Here is a 21,806-nt window from a genome sequence, read left to right as displayed (position 1 = left end):
CTCCAGTGCACATTTCTTTATGTTAAGTATTTATCCAGTCCAAAGTTCATTGTTGACATCTTTACAAAATACATCTACGATTCAATTAATTATTTTAGCTTAACTGATGAAAGAATTTCTAATTTCATCCGTGTATAAAAAGGGTTTTATGGTAAAGCTTGTTTCATTGTTTCTGTTTTGATTCAATAAATTAGAGACAGTTTGCAGCGAGACAGAACCTTTGTCGACTTCAAGAGTTGCCTTGGAAAATGCCACGGTTTATTTTGTTGACGTAGTAGTGGCAGAGGTAGATTTTTTTTTTTTTTTTTTACTATTAACGGCGGCATAAGTACAAAATTCATATATATTAATTGTGATATATATGTAGTTCGGTAACAAATCCACTTTAAATTTGAAATTTAATGTTTATGTATATTCTATCAACCCCGTGCTTTGGTTCCCTCTTTGAAACAAAGATTGTTGACGGTGTTTGTGAAGTTCCTTCTCAGGAATGACTGTACCAATCTCAGAGTGAATCGAGTATTCCTCTTTCTGTTTCTTTGTGGGAAATCTGCATGATGCACATTGTTTTAATATGATTGTGAGTTTCGTTGGTTCTGAAATGTTATCAAGTCCTTCTGTGGGCCGTTACAAATAGCCCTAGTATTTTATTCACAGTATTCTCCACAGCCCTCTTCTCCAGTTGTAGCTATATGCACAAAGATTTTAATCTCTTTATCTGTCAAAGAGATAAATTGTACCAGAAAGGCGAAAATCAAAAAGAGCGATGAAGGCAAGACTGAATGCACTGTGTTTAAATACAATAAGTATTCGAAATTGGTTGGGTGAATTTGTGGCACAATTAGTGATTTATTAGTGTTGCGTTGCTGGCATTACTGAGCCGTAGCTGAAAGAAGGTGATAGTTGGAAGCAAAATATCAAACGATATACTTAATATCGAAAATACAGGTAGGAATGCATAAACAGTGTCGGAAAGAGATGCAATTACAACATCAAAATGAGTGCCATAGGGTCAGGGAACGTTAAATCTTTGTGAGTGGCGTTAGGAAATGGAAAAGGTAAAAGAAAAACATTATGGGAATCATATATTAGTTGCCAAGATACGGGGTTGAGATTGCAAAGGGAGCAGGAAAGGGCATGCAATATGTGCAATGTTGCAATTGTAATGGTGAAATCCAATATGAAATGGTATTGGAAAAATAATCTTGGTGTCAGATCACAAGAAAGGGAATTTGTTAAATGCCTAAGAGGTGGCTTTTTTAGAGTAGACTGTGTTTGAGCCTCCTCATTGAAAAACGATCTTAGAAAGGGTGTCATGCAATAATCCAGATTTTGTTGGGGAACTTCAGGTAAAGAAATCATTAGGATGCAATGGTCATAACATGATTGAATTCATACAGCAATTTGAGTAGCAGAAGCAGAACTCCCACGTTTTAGTATCGCAATGGAATAAAGGAAATTAGAGAAACATGAGAAAGGAGCTTACCCAGATGGATTGGAGAAGGTTACTGTCGGGAATGATGGCAGAATAGAAATGGCTCAAATTTCTGAGAATAGTCCACAAGGCGCAGGGCGGATATGGCCTGCAGAGGAAGAAGTTCTCAAATGGCAGTTGTATGAAACCCTGGCTGACTAGAGGAGTTAAGGATGGCACAAAAAACAAGGAAAGGGCAACTTAATGTAGCAAAAGTGAGTGGGAAGTTGGATGCTTGGGAAGTTTTAAAAATCCAAGAAAGGCAACAAAAAAGCCATAAGAAGGGAAAACCTGAAATATGAGGGCAAACTGGACAATAGTATAAAACAGGAAGCTTTTTTTTTCAGTTATAAGTACAGCAAAAGGGAGATGAGAGTTGATAGTGGAACACTGAACACTGGAAAGTTATGCTGACGAGGTAGTAATGGGGGCAAAAACAACAAAGTATGTTGTTAATAATTTCTTTGCATCAGCTTTCACTGTGGAAGACCCTAACAGCGCTCCAGAGATCCGTGAATGACAGGGAGCAGGAATGAGTACAGTTTTCTTAAAAGGGAAAGTAAGCTAGGCAAACGTCTTAAGGTAGATACATCAGTTGCACCAGATGTACTACATCCCAAAGTTTTGAAAGGGCTTTTTCCGGAGCCACTGAACGCATAAGTGTGTACCGCGGCTCTGTTTTATATCCACAGTTCATTCCCTTCCTCCGAACATCTATGACACTTCAAACGTTCCGGATCCTTTCAAGTTCCCTGTCCCGCACTAGGGATGTCCAGTAGCTCCATCTTCTTTCAGGAAGGCATAAAAGTTCTTCATTTCTTTCTGGACACCAAACCCAAACAGTTCCACTCCCACAAAACTCGTCTTCATCTAGTGGAACATGTGTTCACAGTTAATAATTGCTTCTTTGCCTCCTCATACTTCCTTCAAAGAAAAAGTATAGCTATGGGCCATTGCATGGGTTCCAGCTGTGCCTGCATTATTGTCGGATACATTGAAAAAATCTAAGCCTCCACGTGGGTCCTTCCCCACTTTTTCTACGCAACATCGATGACAGCATTGGTGTTGCTCCCTTCACAAATGCGGAGCTTGTCAACTTCATAAGCTATGCCTTGCACTTCCACCCTGACCTCAAAATTACCTGGACCATTTCCAAAAAATTCCTGCCCTGTTTCGATCTCAGTGTATCTCTGGAAACAGCGAATGTACTGATGTCTATTATAAACACGTGGTCATTCATAGCTACCTGGGCAATACCTCTTCCAAACCTATTACTTGTCAAACAAAACACCCCCTTCTCTTAATTCCTCCAACTCCGCCGCATCTACTTTCAGGGTTAGGCTTTCCCTTCTGGAATGAAGGAGATGTCTTTCTTTTTGCAAAGAAAGCTGCTACCCTTTCTCTGCCATCAAAACTGCCCTCAACTGCATCTCTTATATTTCACTCAACTATGCTCATACTCCATCCTTTGGACACCTGTTCAGGGATAGGGTTCCTCTTGTCTTCATCTACGAGCCCAACAACCTCGGAATCGACACTTAGTTCTCTGGAATTTCCGCCAGCTTGGACACAGAGTGGATGTGTTAAAGTTGTTTCCCATGATGTGGGAGTCTAGTATGAGAGGGCATGACTTAAGGATTGAAGGGCGCCCATTCAGAACAGAGATGCGAAGATTTTTGTGTTTAGCCGAAGGGTGGATAATCTATGGAATTTGTTGCTACGGGCTACAGTGGAGGCCAAGTCATTGGGTGTATTTAAGGCAGAGACTGATAGGTATCGGAGTAGCCAGGGCATGAAAGGTTATGGTAAGAAGGCGGGGAGTGGGGCTAAATGGAACAATGGATCAACTCATGATAAAATGGCGGAGCAGACTCGATGAGCCGAATGGCCGACTTCTGCTCCTTTGTCTTATGGTCTAACTCTGCACAAAACCTTGGTCGATGAAGATAAGTACTGGACCACATAGCTACTTCTCTCTTTAACCTCCTGAACTATCCTGTCATTCGGATCTTTGCCGAAGACTTAAGTAAAGTCCATCGAGAATGCGTTTACCGCTTTGAACTTGTCAATGGATTTCATTAGCTTTTAGAAAAAAAGCTCAATCAGACGCATGGCACACGACTTTCAACGGACAAAACAATCCGATTCTCCTGAATAAACATAGTTATTGTCTCCGAATCCCCTCCTGGTAACGTAGCTCTCGCTGATATTAGGATACCCAGTCCTCAATTTCTTGTCTTATACTTCAGTCCTTTGGGACATTATTGGAGAGCCTTCAATCTTCTGCTCCCTCACAAGAGGCAAACGAAGGTACAGATAGCTTTACCAGGAGTCTGCAATTTTTTCATGGCACCCACAACGTGAAGGGGTATCTTCCTTGACAGTGGCGCGAATTATTAATGTTTAAAAGCAGAAATCCCGTTGGATTGTAACTTCTGAAACAAGACTTCATCTGAACAAAATATATGAACTTTGGAACATTTGTCTCAGCTGGAATACTGCAGATGTCCTCCACTCCCTGTCAGGGCAACTTTAACCTCGTATCTATTTTGATTTAAATACCTGAAATGGCTCACAGGCAGAAAGCAGCGAGTGAGAAAAAATAAGCCTTTTTCTGGTTGGCTGCCCGTGACTAGTCACTATCAAGGGTCACTATTGGGACTGCTACTTTTCACGTTGATTGTCAGGGATTTGGATAATCACCTGATGGCTTTGTGGCAAAGGCTGCTGTTGATACGAAGATGCACGGAGTGGTAGGCAGTGCTGAGGAAACAATGCGATTGCAGAATGATGCAGATAAATTGGAAGAACAGACAAAAAAGTGGCAGATGGAAGCAGTGTTGGGGAATGTATGATATTGCATTTTGATAAAAGGAACAGAGGTGCAAAATATTATCTAAATGGGAGAACATTCAAACATCAGCAGTGCAAAGCGGCTGCAGGGTCCACTATCAAGACTCTCAGGAGGTGAATTTACATGTTGACTCTGTGGTAAAGAAGGCAAAGGCAATGTTAGCACTGATTTCAAGGGGAATAGAATGCAAAAATAAATAAATAAATAAATAAAACAACGAGATAATGCTGAACCTTTATGGAACTCGGGCCAGGCCACACATGGGATATTGGGAACAGGTTTCGGACACATCCATCAGAAGGTATGTCTTGTCATTGGACAATGCCAGCAGAGCTTCACTATGATGATACCGGGAACGAAGTGGTTAGCATATAGGTAGAGTTTGACAGCGTTGGGCCTGTATTCTCATGAATTTCGAAGAATGCGAGGAGGATCTCATTGAAACCAACAGAATATTGAAAGCTTTCGGTAAATTGGAGTGGAGAGAATGTTTCCTATGGTAGTGGTGTCCTGCCCGAGCGGGCACAACGTTGGAATTGAGAGGAGACTATTTAGAACCAAGGAAAGGAGGATTTATTTGTGTTTTAGCTAGAGATAATGAATCTGAGTAATGCTCTGCCAGAGAAAACTGTGGAACCCACAGCTATATTTATTTATAAAGTGCAAAATTGATAGTTTCTTGATTGATCATGACCTTAAGGTCCGAAAAGCAAGATGTATGGGTTCAAGTGGCATCCGGGATTCGCTATGATAGAATGTTAGAGCAGACTCGATTGGCTGAATGGTCTATTCCTGCTCATATGTGTTATAGTCTGAAAAAGTAAAACATCTTTGATCAATGAGCAAAATTCAATTTTGCAAACTCCTAGAAAGATAAAATAGCGCCAGTACAATGCAAAACCAAGTAGCAAGAGACAACGCAACCTATGGCTGAATATGAAACATTTCGGTATCTGGGATATCAAAAAAAAAATATATATATATTGCATTGAAGGGGAAGTTTCAATAGAATTTACTTCAAGACTCGTATATATTAATTGTTGATATGATTAATATCCTGACTGAATATATTAATTAATAGTTTGAATGTATCACAGCATTTTCAAATGATCCAATTCCAAAAGTAAGGTAAATTAATTAAAATATGAACTGAAATATTGCTGACACTTCTTCAACGTATAAAAAAAAATTCACCTTGTTATCTTTACTGGAGAATATGAGTTTTGTGTTTTCTGGTAACAGTTTTGAATTACCAACCATGGATGTTCATGAGAATTTCCAACAGAAAGCTTTCTCACAGACTCTTTAATTCAAATTGGCAATCATAAGACTATCCACACACTTTTATTTTCCCACAACTTCCCTTAAGTCGAACAACTTTCAATGCTTAGTTACAGCATTTGGTTATTATGCGATCGCATTCTGTACTAAAATGAGATGATACAAATTGTACGTGGTTTTACTTTCGACCTATTTTAGTAGACACAGCGCGCATTCAGATTTAACGTTATACTTTTGCCACTTTATGCAAATTAATTTGCTGTTGATTTGTGTTTGCAGGACTTTTTAAATTTTTTTTGAATCATTCTGTGACACATTTCCACGTTTATTCCCCACTTCGACTCACATGTCCGTTTCAGGTGTTTCGAATGTTTCTCAATGAAATCATCGAAGTGCCCTGTTCTGATCCTAATCTACAGGGAATCACAAGCCATCTCTTACTCGCGGAATGACTATGTCATTTATTTTGTTTTCTTGGCAATTTTGTTACATGGTTGTTTGGTTTCATCATTGTTGACGGCATTATGTTTTAGTCTGCAGCGCGAAACGCCGATTGCAATGTCACACTGTGTCTCAACGTGATAATTCCTCCACACTAAAGTGGACAGATGGTTGATTGTTTTCCCAAACCAAGGTTTTCTACTTCTGTGCCCATTTTTGCATAAGATCTCTGGTTTAGTTCCTTTCCAAGTAAGGTCAAATTTATTCAACGTTATCCAAAGATCAAAACAGTTATTATCATATGAAAATAAATCATTGTATTCCTTTTCGGTAGCACAGGTGAAAGGAAATGGGGTTATTTGTTAAATCACTTTTTCTGAGAAGAATTACTAAGTGTGCTAAATACTTCAGTATTTGGCCTATTTTACATCTGTTTTCTGCAATTTATAACACTTCTCGTCAGTAGTAATCTGCCAAATGTTATTTCATTTTCCTCATTATGTCAAAATATATTCTCTTATTTAATTTGAATAATGTTCTCTGAAGATATTCACCTTCTATTTCCCGTAGGGTACAATACAATTTCTGAAGTAAAAGCATTGGTTAAAAACTTGCAATTCTTTTATCTTTTTTTTCATTGGCATTAGTTTGTTTTGTTCTTTATAATAGTGTTGCAGGGTTGACATGGTATCTCGGAAGCCTATAAACCCATACCATACTTTGGTGCTTTGAATTTCACGTACTTACCTGCAGCCCTTTCTTTCAATTTAACTGACAATAATATTATCTACCATTTCTGCCATTTATGTATGTCGCCTGTATATCTTCAGTCATCCATTCGTGGTTGTTTTATATCTTTTGTTTTTCAGACAAATCCCCAATGATCATGGAAAGTAGGATACCCTAATACTGAAATAATTTGATAACATACCAACTTCCATTATTGTACACTATTGCAATTTGTGAGTTAGACTTTGATGGGTGACCCCTGCTTCATCCCTTCAAAGATTCGAAATATAGGTATGAGAAACATAGAACCAAGAACATTACAGCACAGAAAGAGGCCTTTTTCTCATTCTTGGCTGTGCCGAACCATTTTTCTGCCTAATCTCACTGACCTGCACCTGGACCATATCCCTCCATAGATTTCTCATCCAAGTACCTGCCCAAACTTTGTCTTAAATGTTAAAAGTGAGCCGGAATTTACCACTTCATGTGGCAGCTCATTGTACTCTGTGTGAAGAAGCACCCCCCCCCCCCAAATTTCCCTTTAAACTCTTCCCCCTTCATCATTAACCCATGCCCTCTGTTTTTTCTCCCTTAGCCTCAGTGGAAAAAGCCTGCTTGCATTCACTTTATCTATACCCATTGTAATATTATATATTTCCATCAAATCTCCCCTCATTCTTCTACGCTCCAGGGACAACGTCCTACCTATTCAACTTTTCTGTAACTCAGTTTCTCAAGTCCTGGCAACATCCATGTAAACCTTCTCTGCACTCTATCAACCTTATTAATATCCTTCCTGTAATTTGGTGACCAAAACTGTACACAATACTCCAAATTCGGCCTCACCGATGTCCTATAAAACCTCATCATGACATTCCAACACTAACACTCAATACTTTCATTTATAAAGGCCAATGTACCAAAAGCTCTCTTTACGACCCTATCCATCTGTGACTCCACTTTTAGGGAATTTTGTATCTGTATTCGGAGATCCCTCCGTTCTACTGCACTCCTCATTGCTCTACCATTTACCTTGAATGTTCTACCTTGTTTTTCCTTCCCAAGAGCAATACCTCACACTTGTCTGTAATAAACTCCATCTGCCATTTCTCAGCTCATTTTTCCAGCTGGTACAAATCCCTCTGCAAGCTTTGAAAACCTTCCTCACTGTCTACTACACCTCTAATCTTTGTATCATCAGCAGATTTGCTGATCCAATTTACCACATTATAATCCGGACCATTGATATAGATGACAAATAACAATGGACCCAGCACTGATCCCTTTGCCACACCACTAGTCACAGACCTCCACTCAGAGAAGCAATCCTCCACTACCACTTTCTGGCTTCTTCCATTGAGCCAATGTCTAATCCAATTTCCTACCTCTCCATGTATACCTAGCGACTGAATCTCCCTAACTAACCTCCCATACGGGACGTTGTCAAAGGCCTTACTGAAGTCTATGTAGACAGCATCCATTGTTTCCTTTCATCCACTTTCCTGGTAACCTCCTCGAAAAACTCTAATGGATTGGTTAAACATGACCTACAACGCACAAAGCCATATTGATTCTCCGTAATAATTCCCTGTCTATCCAAATAATTGTAGATCATATCTCTTAGATCTCCTTCCAATAATTTACCTACTACCAACGTCAAACTTACAGGCCTGTAATTTCTCCGATTACTTATAATGCCTTTTTTAAACAACGGGACAACATTAGCTACCGTCCAATCCTCCAACTTCTCACCTGTAGATACCGACATGTTAAACATATCTGCTAGGGGCCCTGCAATTACATTAGTATCCTTCAAGGTCCGAGGGAATACCCTGTCAGGTCCTGGGGATTTAACTACTCTGATTTGCCTTAAGATAATCAGCACCTCCTCCTCTTCAATCTATATAGGTTCCATAACCTCACTACTTGTTTGCCTTATTTCCATTGACTCCATACCAGTTTCCTGAGTAAATACACATGCAAAAACATTTAAGCCCCCCCACCCCCCCATTTCCTTTGGTTCCATACATAGCCCACAACTCTGATCTTCAAGGGAACCAAATTTATCCCTTACTAACCTTTTGCTCTTAATATACCGGTAGAAGCTCTTTGGATTATCCTTCAACTTGACTGCCAAATACCCCAATGTCTTATTTTAGCCTTCCTGATTTCTTTCTTATGTTTTGATTTGCACATTTTATACTCCTCAAGCACCTTCTTTGCTCCCTGTTTCCTAAACATGTCATGCAATTCTCTTCTTCTTTATAATAGTTCAAAAATCACTTGAGTACCAAGGTTCCTTATTCTTATTCACTTTTCCTTTTATTCTGACAGCAACATACAAATTCTGCACTCTCAAAATTTTCCTTTAAAGGCCTCCCACTTACCAATCACATCCTTGCCAGAGAAGAACCTGTCCCAATCCACGCTTTTTAGATCCTTTTCGTTACTTCAAATTTGGCATTTTTACAGTTTAGAACCTCAACCAGAGGACTAGATCTATCTTTATCCATGGTCAAGTTGAAACTAATGGTGTTATGATCACTAGAACCAAAGTATTCTCCTACACACACTTTCGTCACCTGTCCCAACTCATTTCCTAATGGGAGATCTAATATTACAACTTCTGTAGTTGGTTCCTCTATATATTCATTTAGAAAAGTTTCCTGAGAACATTTTACAAACTCTAACCCGTATTGACCTTTAACAGTATGGGAGTTCAAAGAATATGTGGAAAATTAAGATCCCCTGCTATCACAACTTTGTTTCCTGCAGTTGTCTGCCATCTCTCTGCAAATTTCCTCCTCCAATTCTCGCTGAATATTGGGTGGTCTATAATACAACCCTGTTAATGTGGTCATACCTTTCTTGTTTCTCAGCTCCACCCATATGACCTTGGTCGACAAGCCCTCTAATCTGTCCTGCCTGAGCACTGCTGTAACATTTTCACTGACTAGCAATGGCACACCTCTCCACTCCCCACCCCGCACCAGCACATTTCATTCATCTGCCTGTATCACGTATGAAACATCGGAACCCTGGTACATGTCTGCCTGTCGTGCCCCTCCTGTAGCCAAGTTTCACTAATGGATAATGTCGTATTCCCATGTGTCAATCCACGCCCTCAGCTCGCCATCCTTCCCCACAATACTCCATGGATTGAAATAGACACATCTAAGAAGATTATTACCACCATACACAACACTTCTATTTGTGACTTTGCATGAACTGTTAACATCAGTTATTTTCACCCCCGCTCCACTATTTGCTCTGGCACTCTGGCTCCCATCCCCCTGCAAATCAGGTTTGACCCCTTCCCAATAGCACTAACAAACCTCCCTGCAAGGATATTGGTCCCCTTGTAGTTCAGGTGTAATCTGTCTCAATTGTACAGGTCCCACCTGCCCCAGAAGAGGTCCCAATGATCCTGAAATCTGAAACCCTGCCTTCTACACCAGTTCCTCAGCCACGTGTTTATCCGCCAGAGCATCCTATTCTTACCATCACTGGCACGTGGCACAGGTAGCAAGCCTGAGATTACCACCCTCCAGGTCCTGCTTTTTAACTTCCTACCAAGCTCTCTATACTCAATCTTCATGACATCCTCACTCTTTTTTCCTACGTCATTGATACCGACATGTCCGATGACATCTGTCTGATCACCCTCCCACTTCTTCAATGTTGCATTCAGAACCCCACATTGAACTCAATCATTGATGTTAAACACTGCAAAACTATTCAGGTTCACCCTTCAACCTCAAAATTGTCAATCGGTATCACATCGAACAGAACAACAATCTAGATGTCCTTAATAAGAAGAATCAGTTATAAGAGGCCTTTTATATACAAGTGCCTTCAATGTTTAGTATTGATTTGGTACTCACTAGAACAGATTAGACTGACATCATTCTTGTGGTTACAGCGATGATCCCTTGGAGAAAATGGACAGTCTAGAACGCTTGACTCATTACCCCGACAGTTCAGTACACCTTTCTGTATCTTTCCACTCCCCTCTCCAAAATGGGCTCCACCGAGCACAGAGACAACGGCTCCGCATTGAAGCTGATGGCACACCATATTAGCATCTTCCACGTCCCAGTGTAGGTCACACACTGTTCCCCAGGTTTTACCAAACTGCTTCTCCAGTCTTCCCGAGCAATTGTCATGCCCGGCCACCAGTCTTGGAATTCTGTGACCTGAAAAAAAGAAGATTGAAAGTAAGTCATAATGATGACTATATAATAACGTGCAGTCAAATCGAACTGAGTTGAGATTATTTCAGATTCCCACTTCATCTGGATTCGAATTTGATAGCACAGAGAGGACATGCTTTTTTCTCCTCCCTTCTGCACCACAATAATTTCATGCTGGTGGATTCATTTTGGCACCATACTGAACAGATTTTACATTTATGTTATAAGTTGATGCTGTGTCCGTCGTGATCGGAATTATTCTAGATTCCGACTTGAACAATCTTTCTATCATAAGTGCATTCAATCAGTTTGCCCACTTGACGATTTTAACGACTTTCCATCAAGATATCAATAATCTGTCGGCAGGCTCATTTCTCTTTTTCCAAATTAATTGCGGTTAGATAAAGAACCTTAAAGTGAACTAGGTCTCTTGCGTTACGTTAGATCCTTTGCTATCCAACGACTGGAATCCGTGTAAGAATGAATATACGTGTTCCTGATTACCGGTTAATGAAGTCCTTTCCCACGATGAACACCGCTCTTTATTACATAAGGAAAATACTCCGTGTATTGCTGCACTAATTTAGCTCAGATCGTGACGACATATCCTACCTCTGCATCTAATAATTTCATAAACAGCTATAAGCTAACCTCTTGTGCATTAATTATACCTTCTTCATATTCCTCGAGTACCTCATTTACTCCATGCTGCCTATGCTTATTGTAGGTATCTCCCTTTATCCTAACCAAGTGTCTCATATCTCTTGAAAACCATGGCTCTCTCAAACTTTTAAGCTTTCCTTTCAACCTAAAACGAACATAACAATTCTGTACCCTCAAAATTTCACCTTTAAATGACCTCCATTTCACTATTACATCTGTCCCATAAAACAAATTGTCCCAATCCACTCCTTCTAAATCATTTCTCATCCCCTCAAAGTTAGCCTTTCTCCAATCAAAAATCTCAACCCTGGGTCCAGACCAATCCTTCTCCATAATTATATTGAAACTAATGTCATTGTGATCACTGGACCCGAAGTGCTCCCCAACACATACCCCCGTCACCTGACCTACCCCATTCCCTAACGGGAGATCCAATACTGCCCCTTCTCTAGTTGGTACCGCTATGTATTGCTGCAAAAAACTATCCTGCACACATTTTACAAACTCCAAACCATCCAGCCCTTTTACAGTATGGGCTTCCCAGTCTATACGTAGAAAACTAAAATCTCCCACAATTACAACCTTGTGCTTACTGCAAATGTTGGATATCTCCTTACAAATTTGCTCCTTCAATTCTTGCTCAACAATAACTGGTCTATTATACACCCTTATAAGTGTTACTACACCTTTCCCATTCCTCAATTCCACCCAAATAGCCTCCCTAGACGAGCCCTTTAATCTATCATGCCAGCTGTAATATTTTCTCTGATAAGCAATGCAACACCTCCCCTTCTTGTCCCTCCGATTCTATCACACCTGAGGCAAAAAAAAAAAAAAATCCAGGAATATTTAGTTGCCAATCACACCCCTCCTGTAACCATGTTTCACTAATAGCTACCACATCATACTTCCAGATATCAATTCATGTTTTAAGCTCATCCACCTTCATAATAATTCTCCTAGCATTAAAATAAATGCATTTCAGTAATTTTCCTCTGTTACTCTGTTTATCACTAATTGTGCAAACAACTTTATTATTTTCTTTTTCTTCCTTCTCTCCTACATCTCTTCCTGCGTCTAGTTCCCCTCCCTAGTTTAAAGTATCCAGTTTAAATCCACTGGATCCTCTCTAGCAAACATACCTGCAATAATATTTGTCCCCCTCCAGTTGAGATGTAAACCTTCCAGCCGGAACAGGTCCCACCTACCCTGGAAAACTGTCCAATTATCTATAAATCTGAATTCCTCCCTCCTGCACCATGCCTTCAGCCACTCAGGAGTGTGCAGATTCTTTGCGTTACCCACAACGGGCAGGGATAGAATTCGAAGATTTACAAAACACGTTTTAATTATCATCATATTAGGGGTGGAGGGCAACTATTTTCCTTGGCAATGGCGCGAAGAATTAATGCTGTAAAGCAGAAAACCTGTTGGATTCTAAGGTTTGTCACTACTAGCATGTTGCAGATGTACTCCACTCCCGTCAGGGCAATTTTATCCTCAAATCCATTTTAATTTTAATATCTGTCTTCGTGGTCTTGAGAGACTTAGGATTTCTAACTCTCATTCCGTCACACATATTGCATACTTCTATCAGCTTCCAGTTATCCCTTGCATGCTTTGGGTATTCCTTCCCCATAAATAACAACCAACATTTCAGGAAAACAAAATCTTACTCACCCCTTCTGCTCCTCCTAGAGCAAAATGTCTGTAGAACTGCAGTCTGTGCTCCAACTGTGGCCTAACCATTGCTTACAGTTTTATCATAATTCGCCAATTATTTTATGCTTTATTTTGATCTCTGATGACAATTGTCCCATATGACCTCTCCCAGCCCACTTCAACCTCCGGTTCCATTTCATCGAATTATGATGCTGCGGAGCTCAAGATCTTTCTATTTAAAAACATTCCATCTTCTATGAATCTCTGTCTGCTCTAGCGCAACATATTATAGATGTAATTAGCCAGCTCGCCTTGGAACCAACGTACCAATGCACAGTCGTGTGAAAAACATTATGGAGGCCTACTAGTCTGTCTTTAGCAATATACCACTACCTCCTCAAATACCAAAAATAGTGACTTCGCTTACCCCACACAATGCAATGCTGGAAATCCCTAATCAGCAGCTATCTATCTAAATATTCTTTTTCTAGGTGAATTCAAATGTTGTCCGCCCCAATTTCTCCTTTTGCAAACTGTGACAATCTGCAGGGATGGAGCCAGTGCATGGTTGCCCACCAAACCCATTTACGTTAACGCATTAGTAAAACGTGTTTTATATTTCGGAGCCATGAAAGGCAATCAATATGGGCTAATTAACGTTGAACACGTAAAATAGCACTTCGGTTGACTGACAGAAATGCCACATTTGATGTCATCAGGAAGGACCTGCCATGTGTAGATTGGGACATGCAGGTACCTAGAAAAGGTGTACTATATAAGTGGTAGGCCTTCAAAGGTGAAATCTTGAGGGTACAAAACTTGTACGTGCCGTTCAAATTAAAAGGTAAATATAAAAGGTTTAGGGAAAAGATCAACTCTGAAGATGCTAGAAATACAAGCAACAAACACAAAATGCTGGAGAAACTTATCCGGCCAGGTAGCATTTATGGAAAAATTATAGTCGATGTTTTGGGCCGAGACTCTTTGGCAAGATTACTTAGAAAACCGTCATGTTAAAGTAATACTGAGTCTCTATATAAGAAAAGAAAAAGTGGTGCACAGCAGGGACCGGCTGGTAGGAACAAATTAAGTAGATATAGTGTTAAAGAGAGTGAAGACAACACTTAAGAAAGAAATTAGGAGGACTGAACGAAGTCATTATTTTGCCCCAGAAGACAAGGTTAAGGGAATACTAAGACATCTACAGATAAGTTCAGAGCAAGAGGATTGCAAAGGACAAAATTGGACCTGTAGAAGTTCGGAGTGGTAACCGATGCATGGAACCAAAAGAGATGGGGGAGATCTTAAACGGATGCTTGCATCCGCATTTACTCAGAAGATAGAAACAAAGTCTGCAGGTGAGATGCAAATCCACTTCGACTTAATGAATCTGATTGAGATTATAGAAGATAAAGTGCTTGCTGATTTGCGCAAATATCTAGGGCCTGACAAGGTGTTTCCTTGGACCCTTTGTGCAGCAAGTGAATACGTTGCAAGGTTCTATTACAGATATTTCAGATATGCTTACGTAGGTGATGTATCGGAGGATTTGAGGACAACTAATGTTGTTCTGGCATTTATAATAGGCACTAAAAATAATCCTGGAAATTATAGGACAATGAGCCGGATGTCAGTAGTGGGAAAGTTATTCAACGTACTCTATGGGACTGGTTAAATGAGTGCTTGGATAGAATTGAACTGATTAGGGAGAGTCAGCAAGTCTTCCAGTGTGGTAAATTCTGTCTAATCAAAGTTATGGAGTTTGTATACGCAGTAATCAGCAGGAATGTACATGAAGTCAAGGCTATGGAAGTTGTATATGTTGCCTTTAGCAAGACCTATGTCAAGGTCACGCATGAGAGTTTGGTCATTGACATTCATTCGCTCACCGTTCAAAACGAGGTAGTAAATTCGACCAGATATCAGCAATGTGGGTGAAGCCAGAGAAAGGAAGTAGGTTGCCTCTGATTGGAGATCTTTGACGAGTGGAATGCTTCAGGAATCAGTGATAGGTCGGTTGTTGTTTGTCATCCATGTTAGTTATCTGGATGACACTGTGGCTAACCTGATCAGCACACTTGCAGATGACACAAAGTTTGGGTGTGTAGTGGACAATGATAACGCTGATCAGAATTTAGAGAGGGATCTGGAAAAGCTAGAAAAAAATGTCTGAAAATGGCAGACATCATTTAATAAAGACAAGTGCGAGATGCTACCAGGTAATTCTTACACAGTGAATGGTAGCACACTGTGGAAATCTGTAGAACAAAAAGAATCTGGGAAAACAGTTGCATAATCATTCAATCCTGCCTCACGGGTAGAGGAGACGTAAATAAATCTTTCGGTACATTGGCCTTCATAATACACAGACTTGAATAAATGAGATCGGATGGTATGTTGATGTTGTATAAAACGTGGGAGAGGTCTAATTTACGGTATTGTGTGCTGTTTTGATCACCGATCTACAGGGCAGATGTAATTTGTTTGAAAATGTGTGGAAAAAATAGAAGTTTGTTGACGTGACTGGTGGACGTGAGTCATAAAGAAAGTATGAATAGATTCCGATTCAAATCTATGAAACGTAGATGATAGAGTGGAGGTTTGATAGAGGTATACAAAATTATGAGGTGTATAGATAAGTGCAAAAAATCTTTTTCCAGTGAGTTTGGGTGACACTGGAGGTTATGGGTTGTGGGTGAAAGTTTAAATTTGAAAGGTTCAAGAGGAGCATGAGGGGTAACTTCTTAAGTAGGACAGTCGTGAGAGTATGGACTGGGTTGCCAGTGCAAGCTGTCCATTGGAACTGGAATAATTGTTTCAGAGGAGATTAGCTGGGTACATGGATGGTAGTGATGGGGTACTGATGCACGTCGTTGCGAGTAGGAAATTTATATGGTCTGGTTAGAGACTAGATGGGACGACAGTCCTGTTTATAAGTTGTATTTTCCATGACTCTATATGCTCTTTCTGCCGGATATAAAATATGAGTAAATATTAGTCCATCAAATACTAACAAACCCCTGCAGCACACAGTTTTCAACTCAAAATGCAGCAAAGATTTAACACCACGAGCGCTACAATGTTAAATGCTGGAGGGAAAACCATTTGGGGACAGCCAGAAAGTTCAACCTGACAACTTTTCGCAACATGACGCAACTCTTCCCGAGAGAAAACTTAACGATGCTCATGGCAAAATATTTTATGGTGACTGTTGTATTGCTGACAATGCAGTTTCCACGAAACAGACTTTCCAAATCTATGAATCATGAATTCTGTTCAAATATTGATCGCACATTGGATTACTGGTTTTTGACCATAACGACATAACATATTGGAGCAGAATTATTTGACCATCGAGTCTGCTTCACCTTGTCGTCATCTGTGATCCAGTTTCCTTCTCAGCCCAAATCTACCGCCTTTTCCGTGTATCTCATCGTGCTCTGACTTATCAAAAATCCCTGAGCTACTGCATTAAACGCACACCATGACTCAGACTGCACTGCCGCCCGTGGCAACGAATGTCACAAATTCTCCACTCTCTGGCTAAAGAAATCCCTCCTCCTCTCCGTATTAAAGGGACACCCCTCCATTCTGAGGTTGAGCCCTCTCTTTTCTTGAGTCCGCCACCAGAGGAAACACCCTCTTCACGTCCACCCTCTCGAGATCTTTCAACATTACAGTTTCCAGTGAGGTCACCCATCATTCTTCTGAATTCAAAAAAGTAGTTCAAACGCTCCTCACATGACAAGTTTTTCAAACCCCAAATATTTTTGTGAACCTCCTACGAACCAGCTCCAATGTCAGAACATCCTTTCTTAGATTAGGACCCAAACTATCCATAATATCTAAGAGCCAACTCTCTAGTGGTTTACGAGTCCTCAACATGGCATCGTGGCTTTCATACTCCAGTTTTCTCAAAATGAATGCTGACATCGCACTCTCCTAATATGTCTAAATCAACCTGTAGCTTCTCTACTTCCTAAAAATTACCTGCCCCTCAACTATGTTCATATTCTCTATAAACGTGGTCACAAAGCCACGACTTCTGTCCTCCAAATCATTTAAATATAAGGAAAACCAAATTGATTCCAACATACACCCCTAGGAACATGACTAGTTCATCAGCAGACAACTAAAAAACAGTCACTTTCTTCCTACACTTTGCCTCCTGCCTATAAACCAATATGCTACCCAGCTGGCTTCTTTAATGTAACCGTATGGATCATAACTTGTTAGGCACCCTGGCAATGACCTTCTGTATATCCAACTGCATACATCCACCGATCCTCATTTGCCTATGCTGCTTCCTATTTCTTCAAGAATTCTCTGAAGAAAACCGTGCTGACTACCTTCTATTTAATCATGTGCCTCCCAGGAACCCGTAACCTCATCCTTAACAATGCATTATAAATTCTTCCCAGCTAGTTAGGTCAAACTAACTGGCCAATAAATTCCTTTCTTCCACCATTTTCCCTTCTTAAAGATGGGGGTGACATTTACAATGTTCCATTCCTCGAAAGCCATGTCAGTATTAAGTGATTCTTGAAAGATCATTACTAATTCATTCTCAATCTATTCAAAACCTGTCTCAAAACTCTGCGGTGTATATTATGTGTTCCAGGAGAATAATTTATTTTCGGATATTTCAGTTTCCCAAAAGTATTTCCATAACAATGGCAATTTCACATACGTCGACTCTCGAACATCCATCATACTGTTAGTGTCTTCCAGGGTGAAGATTAATGCCAGATACTTACTTAGCTCATCCGCTATTTTCTTGTCCACCATTATTACCTCTCCAGCATCAATTACTAGTAGTTCCATATGTACCCTCGCTTCTACTATACACTTTATGTACCTGAAGAAAAATTTGCTGTCTTCTTTAATATTATTAGCTATCTCAACTCGTATTCCATCTTTTCATCTGCTGAATGACTTTTTACTTGCCTTTTGATGATTTCTAAAAGCTTCCTAGTCATCTAACCTGCCACTCATGTTTGTTCCCTTGTCAGCCACTGTTGTGTAATGTTGTCTATCGAATACTTCCTGCACCTTCGGCATTACTCCCTGAACGTCGACATCCCTGCTACCGCTCATTTCTAATTAATTTTGTCCAGCTCCTCTCTCATACGTCTATATTTCCACTTACTCCACTGCAATACTGAGACATCCATGTTTAGCTGATCATTGTCACACACCCCTCATTTGATCAAGCGCCCACATGATTTTTCGCCAATCTACATGCATATTGAAATCACCCACTATTGTAACGTTGCCCTTTTGACATGCATTTTCTATCTCCTGTTGTAATTTGTAGACAGCATCCTTACTACTGTTTAGGGAACTGTATCTAATCCCATTTTACCCTTGCAGTTCTTTAGCTCATCCTATAACAATTCAACAATAGCCTTCTTATTCTTTGGTACCGCTCCCTAATAGCTTGCTTGCACTTTTTTTTTCCGCACAGAGCCACACCAGTGTCACCTCACTCCCTCAGCCTACCTGTCCATCCTTTCGATACAATGTACAATCTTTGGACTTTAAGTTACCACCTATAATCTTTCAGCTCCGATTCAGCGATGCCTACGACGAAATACATGCTAACCAGTAACAGTGATACAAGACTGCATTATTCGGTGTACGGCGCAATTTCAAACATACCACCTTTAATCCCGTATTCGCCTTTTTTGATTTCCCCTGCCTTTTTCATGTTTAAGATTTTCGGAAACATATAACAAGCACATTTGATCGGATGTGAAAGCCAAATAAAGCCATGCAAATTACAGTCATTTGAACCAAGCAAAAATACGCTAGAAGACCAACAACAAGAAGGTTAGGATGCTTCGTGGAGACAGAGACAAAACGTAACTTCTCAGGTCCAATGTTCTTCAGTGAAACCGAGAAGAAAAAGAAACAACAACATGTTGCTGAGATAAGAAGGAATAAAGTTGGTCTGAGATCAGATGTGCATCTTCTGTTGGTTTGTATGTGGAATCTAATGTCGTTAGGAAGACGGGCATGACCGTAACTCTGCAAACCATGGATATATGCAAATTAGCTTTCGGTCCTGACCGAAACATTACAATAGAGCTTGTCCAGCATTAGAATACGGTGGGAATGACGTTATTTTTTGTTTCTCTCTCTCTCACTCTCACGCAAGGAAATCAGCTTCACTCATGAAACACTCCACAATGAAACATTCGTCCTCATTTTCTGAGCAGGAATTGCAAGGCGGAAATATTAATCAGGCATGAGCTCATAACTGGTGTGCTGCTTTCAGTCTACATGTACCAGTAAAACTCACGTTATCTCGCCTCGACATTCTGAGCCTTTATACCACGACATCCATAACATAGAAGTCACACATGACGTGAACAAGGACTAGATGAGACACATAAATGATACCACTACAACTCTTCTACAGTCTTCAATTACCATTCATCAGCAGTCTCATTTGATTCTCCCAAATATCATGTTATCCTCGATAACTGAAAACTGAGGAAGATCTGAGAATGTTTACGTTTACGAGCTCCCATAATGATCAAGAAGCCTGACATCATTCAGGATAAACAAGCTTATCTGACTCAATATCCCACGTTCCTTCTACCACGCTAGGTACACATTTTCTCCATCACTGAAACATTACAGTATGCTACCTTGGACCAATTGCATTGCACATACTCTACATATTAGAAACATAGAAAACATACAGCACAATACAAGTCTATCAGCCAACAGAGCTGTGCCGAACATGTCCCTATCTTAGAACTACCTAGGCTTTACTAATAGCTATCTATTTTTCCTAGCTCCATGTAGCCATCCAGGAGTATCTTAAAAGACCCTATCGTTTCCGCCTTCACCACCTCATTTCACAGCACTCAACACTCTAGGCATAAAAAAAAACTTCCCCCTGACATCTCCTCTGTACGTACATCCAAGGACTTTAAAAATATGCCCTCTCGTACTAGCCATTTCAGCCCTGGAGCAAAGCCACTGACTATCCACACGATCAATATCTATCATTACCTTGTACACCTCTGTTAGGTCACCTCTTATCCTCCGTCGCTCCAAGGAGAACAGGTCGAGTTGACTCAACCTATTCTCGTAAGGCATGCTCCCCAATCCAGGCAACAACCTCTTACATATTATCTGCAGTCTTTGTCTGGTTTACACGCCCATCTTATCGTGAGGCAACCAAGTGGGATCTGGCCAGGGTCCTACATAGCTGCAACATTACCTCACGGTTATTGAAGACACAGCTACTGACCTCACAGAAAGAAAATTGCCACCAGGGAATTGATTCACTGACTCAAAGATTCGCCTTTAAGACCGATGCTACCCTGGAATTCACAGAGTGCCAAGTCAATATTCATGACATCCATAAGACCATAAGACCATAAGACAAAGGAGCAGAAGTAGGCCATTCGGGCCATCGAGTCTGCTCCACCATTTTATCATGAGTGATCCATTTTATCCTATTTAGTCACACTGCCCCGCTTTCTCACCATAACCTTTGATGCCCTGGCTACTCAGATACCTATCAATCTCTGCCTTAAATACACCTAATGACTTGGCCTCCACTGCTGCCCGTGGCAACAAATTCCATACATTCACCACTCTCTGACTAAAATTTTTTTTTCGCATTTCTGTTCTGAAAGGGCGCCCTTCAATCCTTAAGTCATGCCCTCTCGTACCAGACATCCACCCAATATTATGTCATTGTATTCAATAAAAATGGAAATCTGATCTAATCCTGAATCTTTGGAAATACATCTCAGGCCAGGTGCATAATGGGTTCCATTTGTTTATTTACTTTTATATGAGACCCCATTTTGCAGCAGAAAGTGTGTGGAAAAACAGACAAAAAGTAACTTGTAAAGAAGTTGACCAAAAAGGGTGTTAATTCTGCTTATTGCAATACAGTTATTGTTCAAGTTACGCATTGAGGAGGGAATATCGACTCAGACCATGAGAGGCCAGCAACGGGCACTTTCATGCCCTACAATGTGCAGATTAGAAGTCTATGTTGGGGCGCCACTCCTCACACAGAGTAGAGCAATGTGTGAATAAGTTTCTTACTCAAGGGCACAAACACGCTGCCACAGCTGAGGCTCGAACTAGCGGCCTTGAGATAACTAGACGAACGCCTGGACCACTTGGCCACGTGCCCAACACTAAATTTGAATGATTATTGACATTATTTCATATTTTCAGCATCTGACTTTGGGAAACTGTACGTCTTGATTTCCATATGCGGTCTAGCCGGCTGTACTACAATTTGGAGATAGGGGGACACATATATTTATAGCGGTGTATGAATCACGAGAATAAGCACAGCTATTTCTCAAAAGAAAAAAAAAAAAACTACAACAAAAACTAAGGACAGGGGTTCAAAATAAGAAGTGAACATTTTTTTCTATCGATACCATTGGACTCTTTGACGGGACGTGAATGGGTAATCTGCCGCAGGAAGTGTTTCAGGCAGGTCAATGAATAGCATTTGAAAGTT

General features: G+C 40.4%; 1 protein-coding gene across 1 annotated transcript in view; it reads right to left on the bottom strand.

The window, feature by feature from the left end:
* Positions 1-18,085, bottom strand: part of LOC140202087 (scavenger receptor cysteine-rich domain-containing protein DMBT1-like) — a 72,853-nt gene extending 54,768 nt beyond the window's left edge. Inside the window, exons 1-2 of the mRNA XM_072266949.1 lie at positions 18,055-18,085; positions 10,751-10,975 (exon numbers count right to left, since the gene is read on the bottom strand). Coding sequence (XP_072123050.1) covers positions 10,751-10,975; positions 18,055-18,085 — 256 coding nt within the window. The remainder of the gene's footprint in view (positions 1-10,750; positions 10,976-18,054) is intronic.
* Between the last annotated feature and the right edge of the window lie 3,721 nt (positions 18,086-21,806).

The sequence above is a fragment of the Mobula birostris genome, chromosome 8 (assembly GCF_030028105.1).
Source record: "Mobula birostris isolate sMobBir1 chromosome 8, sMobBir1.hap1, whole genome shotgun sequence".
Taxonomy (NCBI): domain Eukaryota; kingdom Metazoa; phylum Chordata; class Chondrichthyes; order Myliobatiformes; family Myliobatidae; genus Mobula; species Mobula birostris.
Note: the sequence above shows the minus strand (reverse complement) of the source record. Positions and strands in the feature narration are given on the sequence as shown.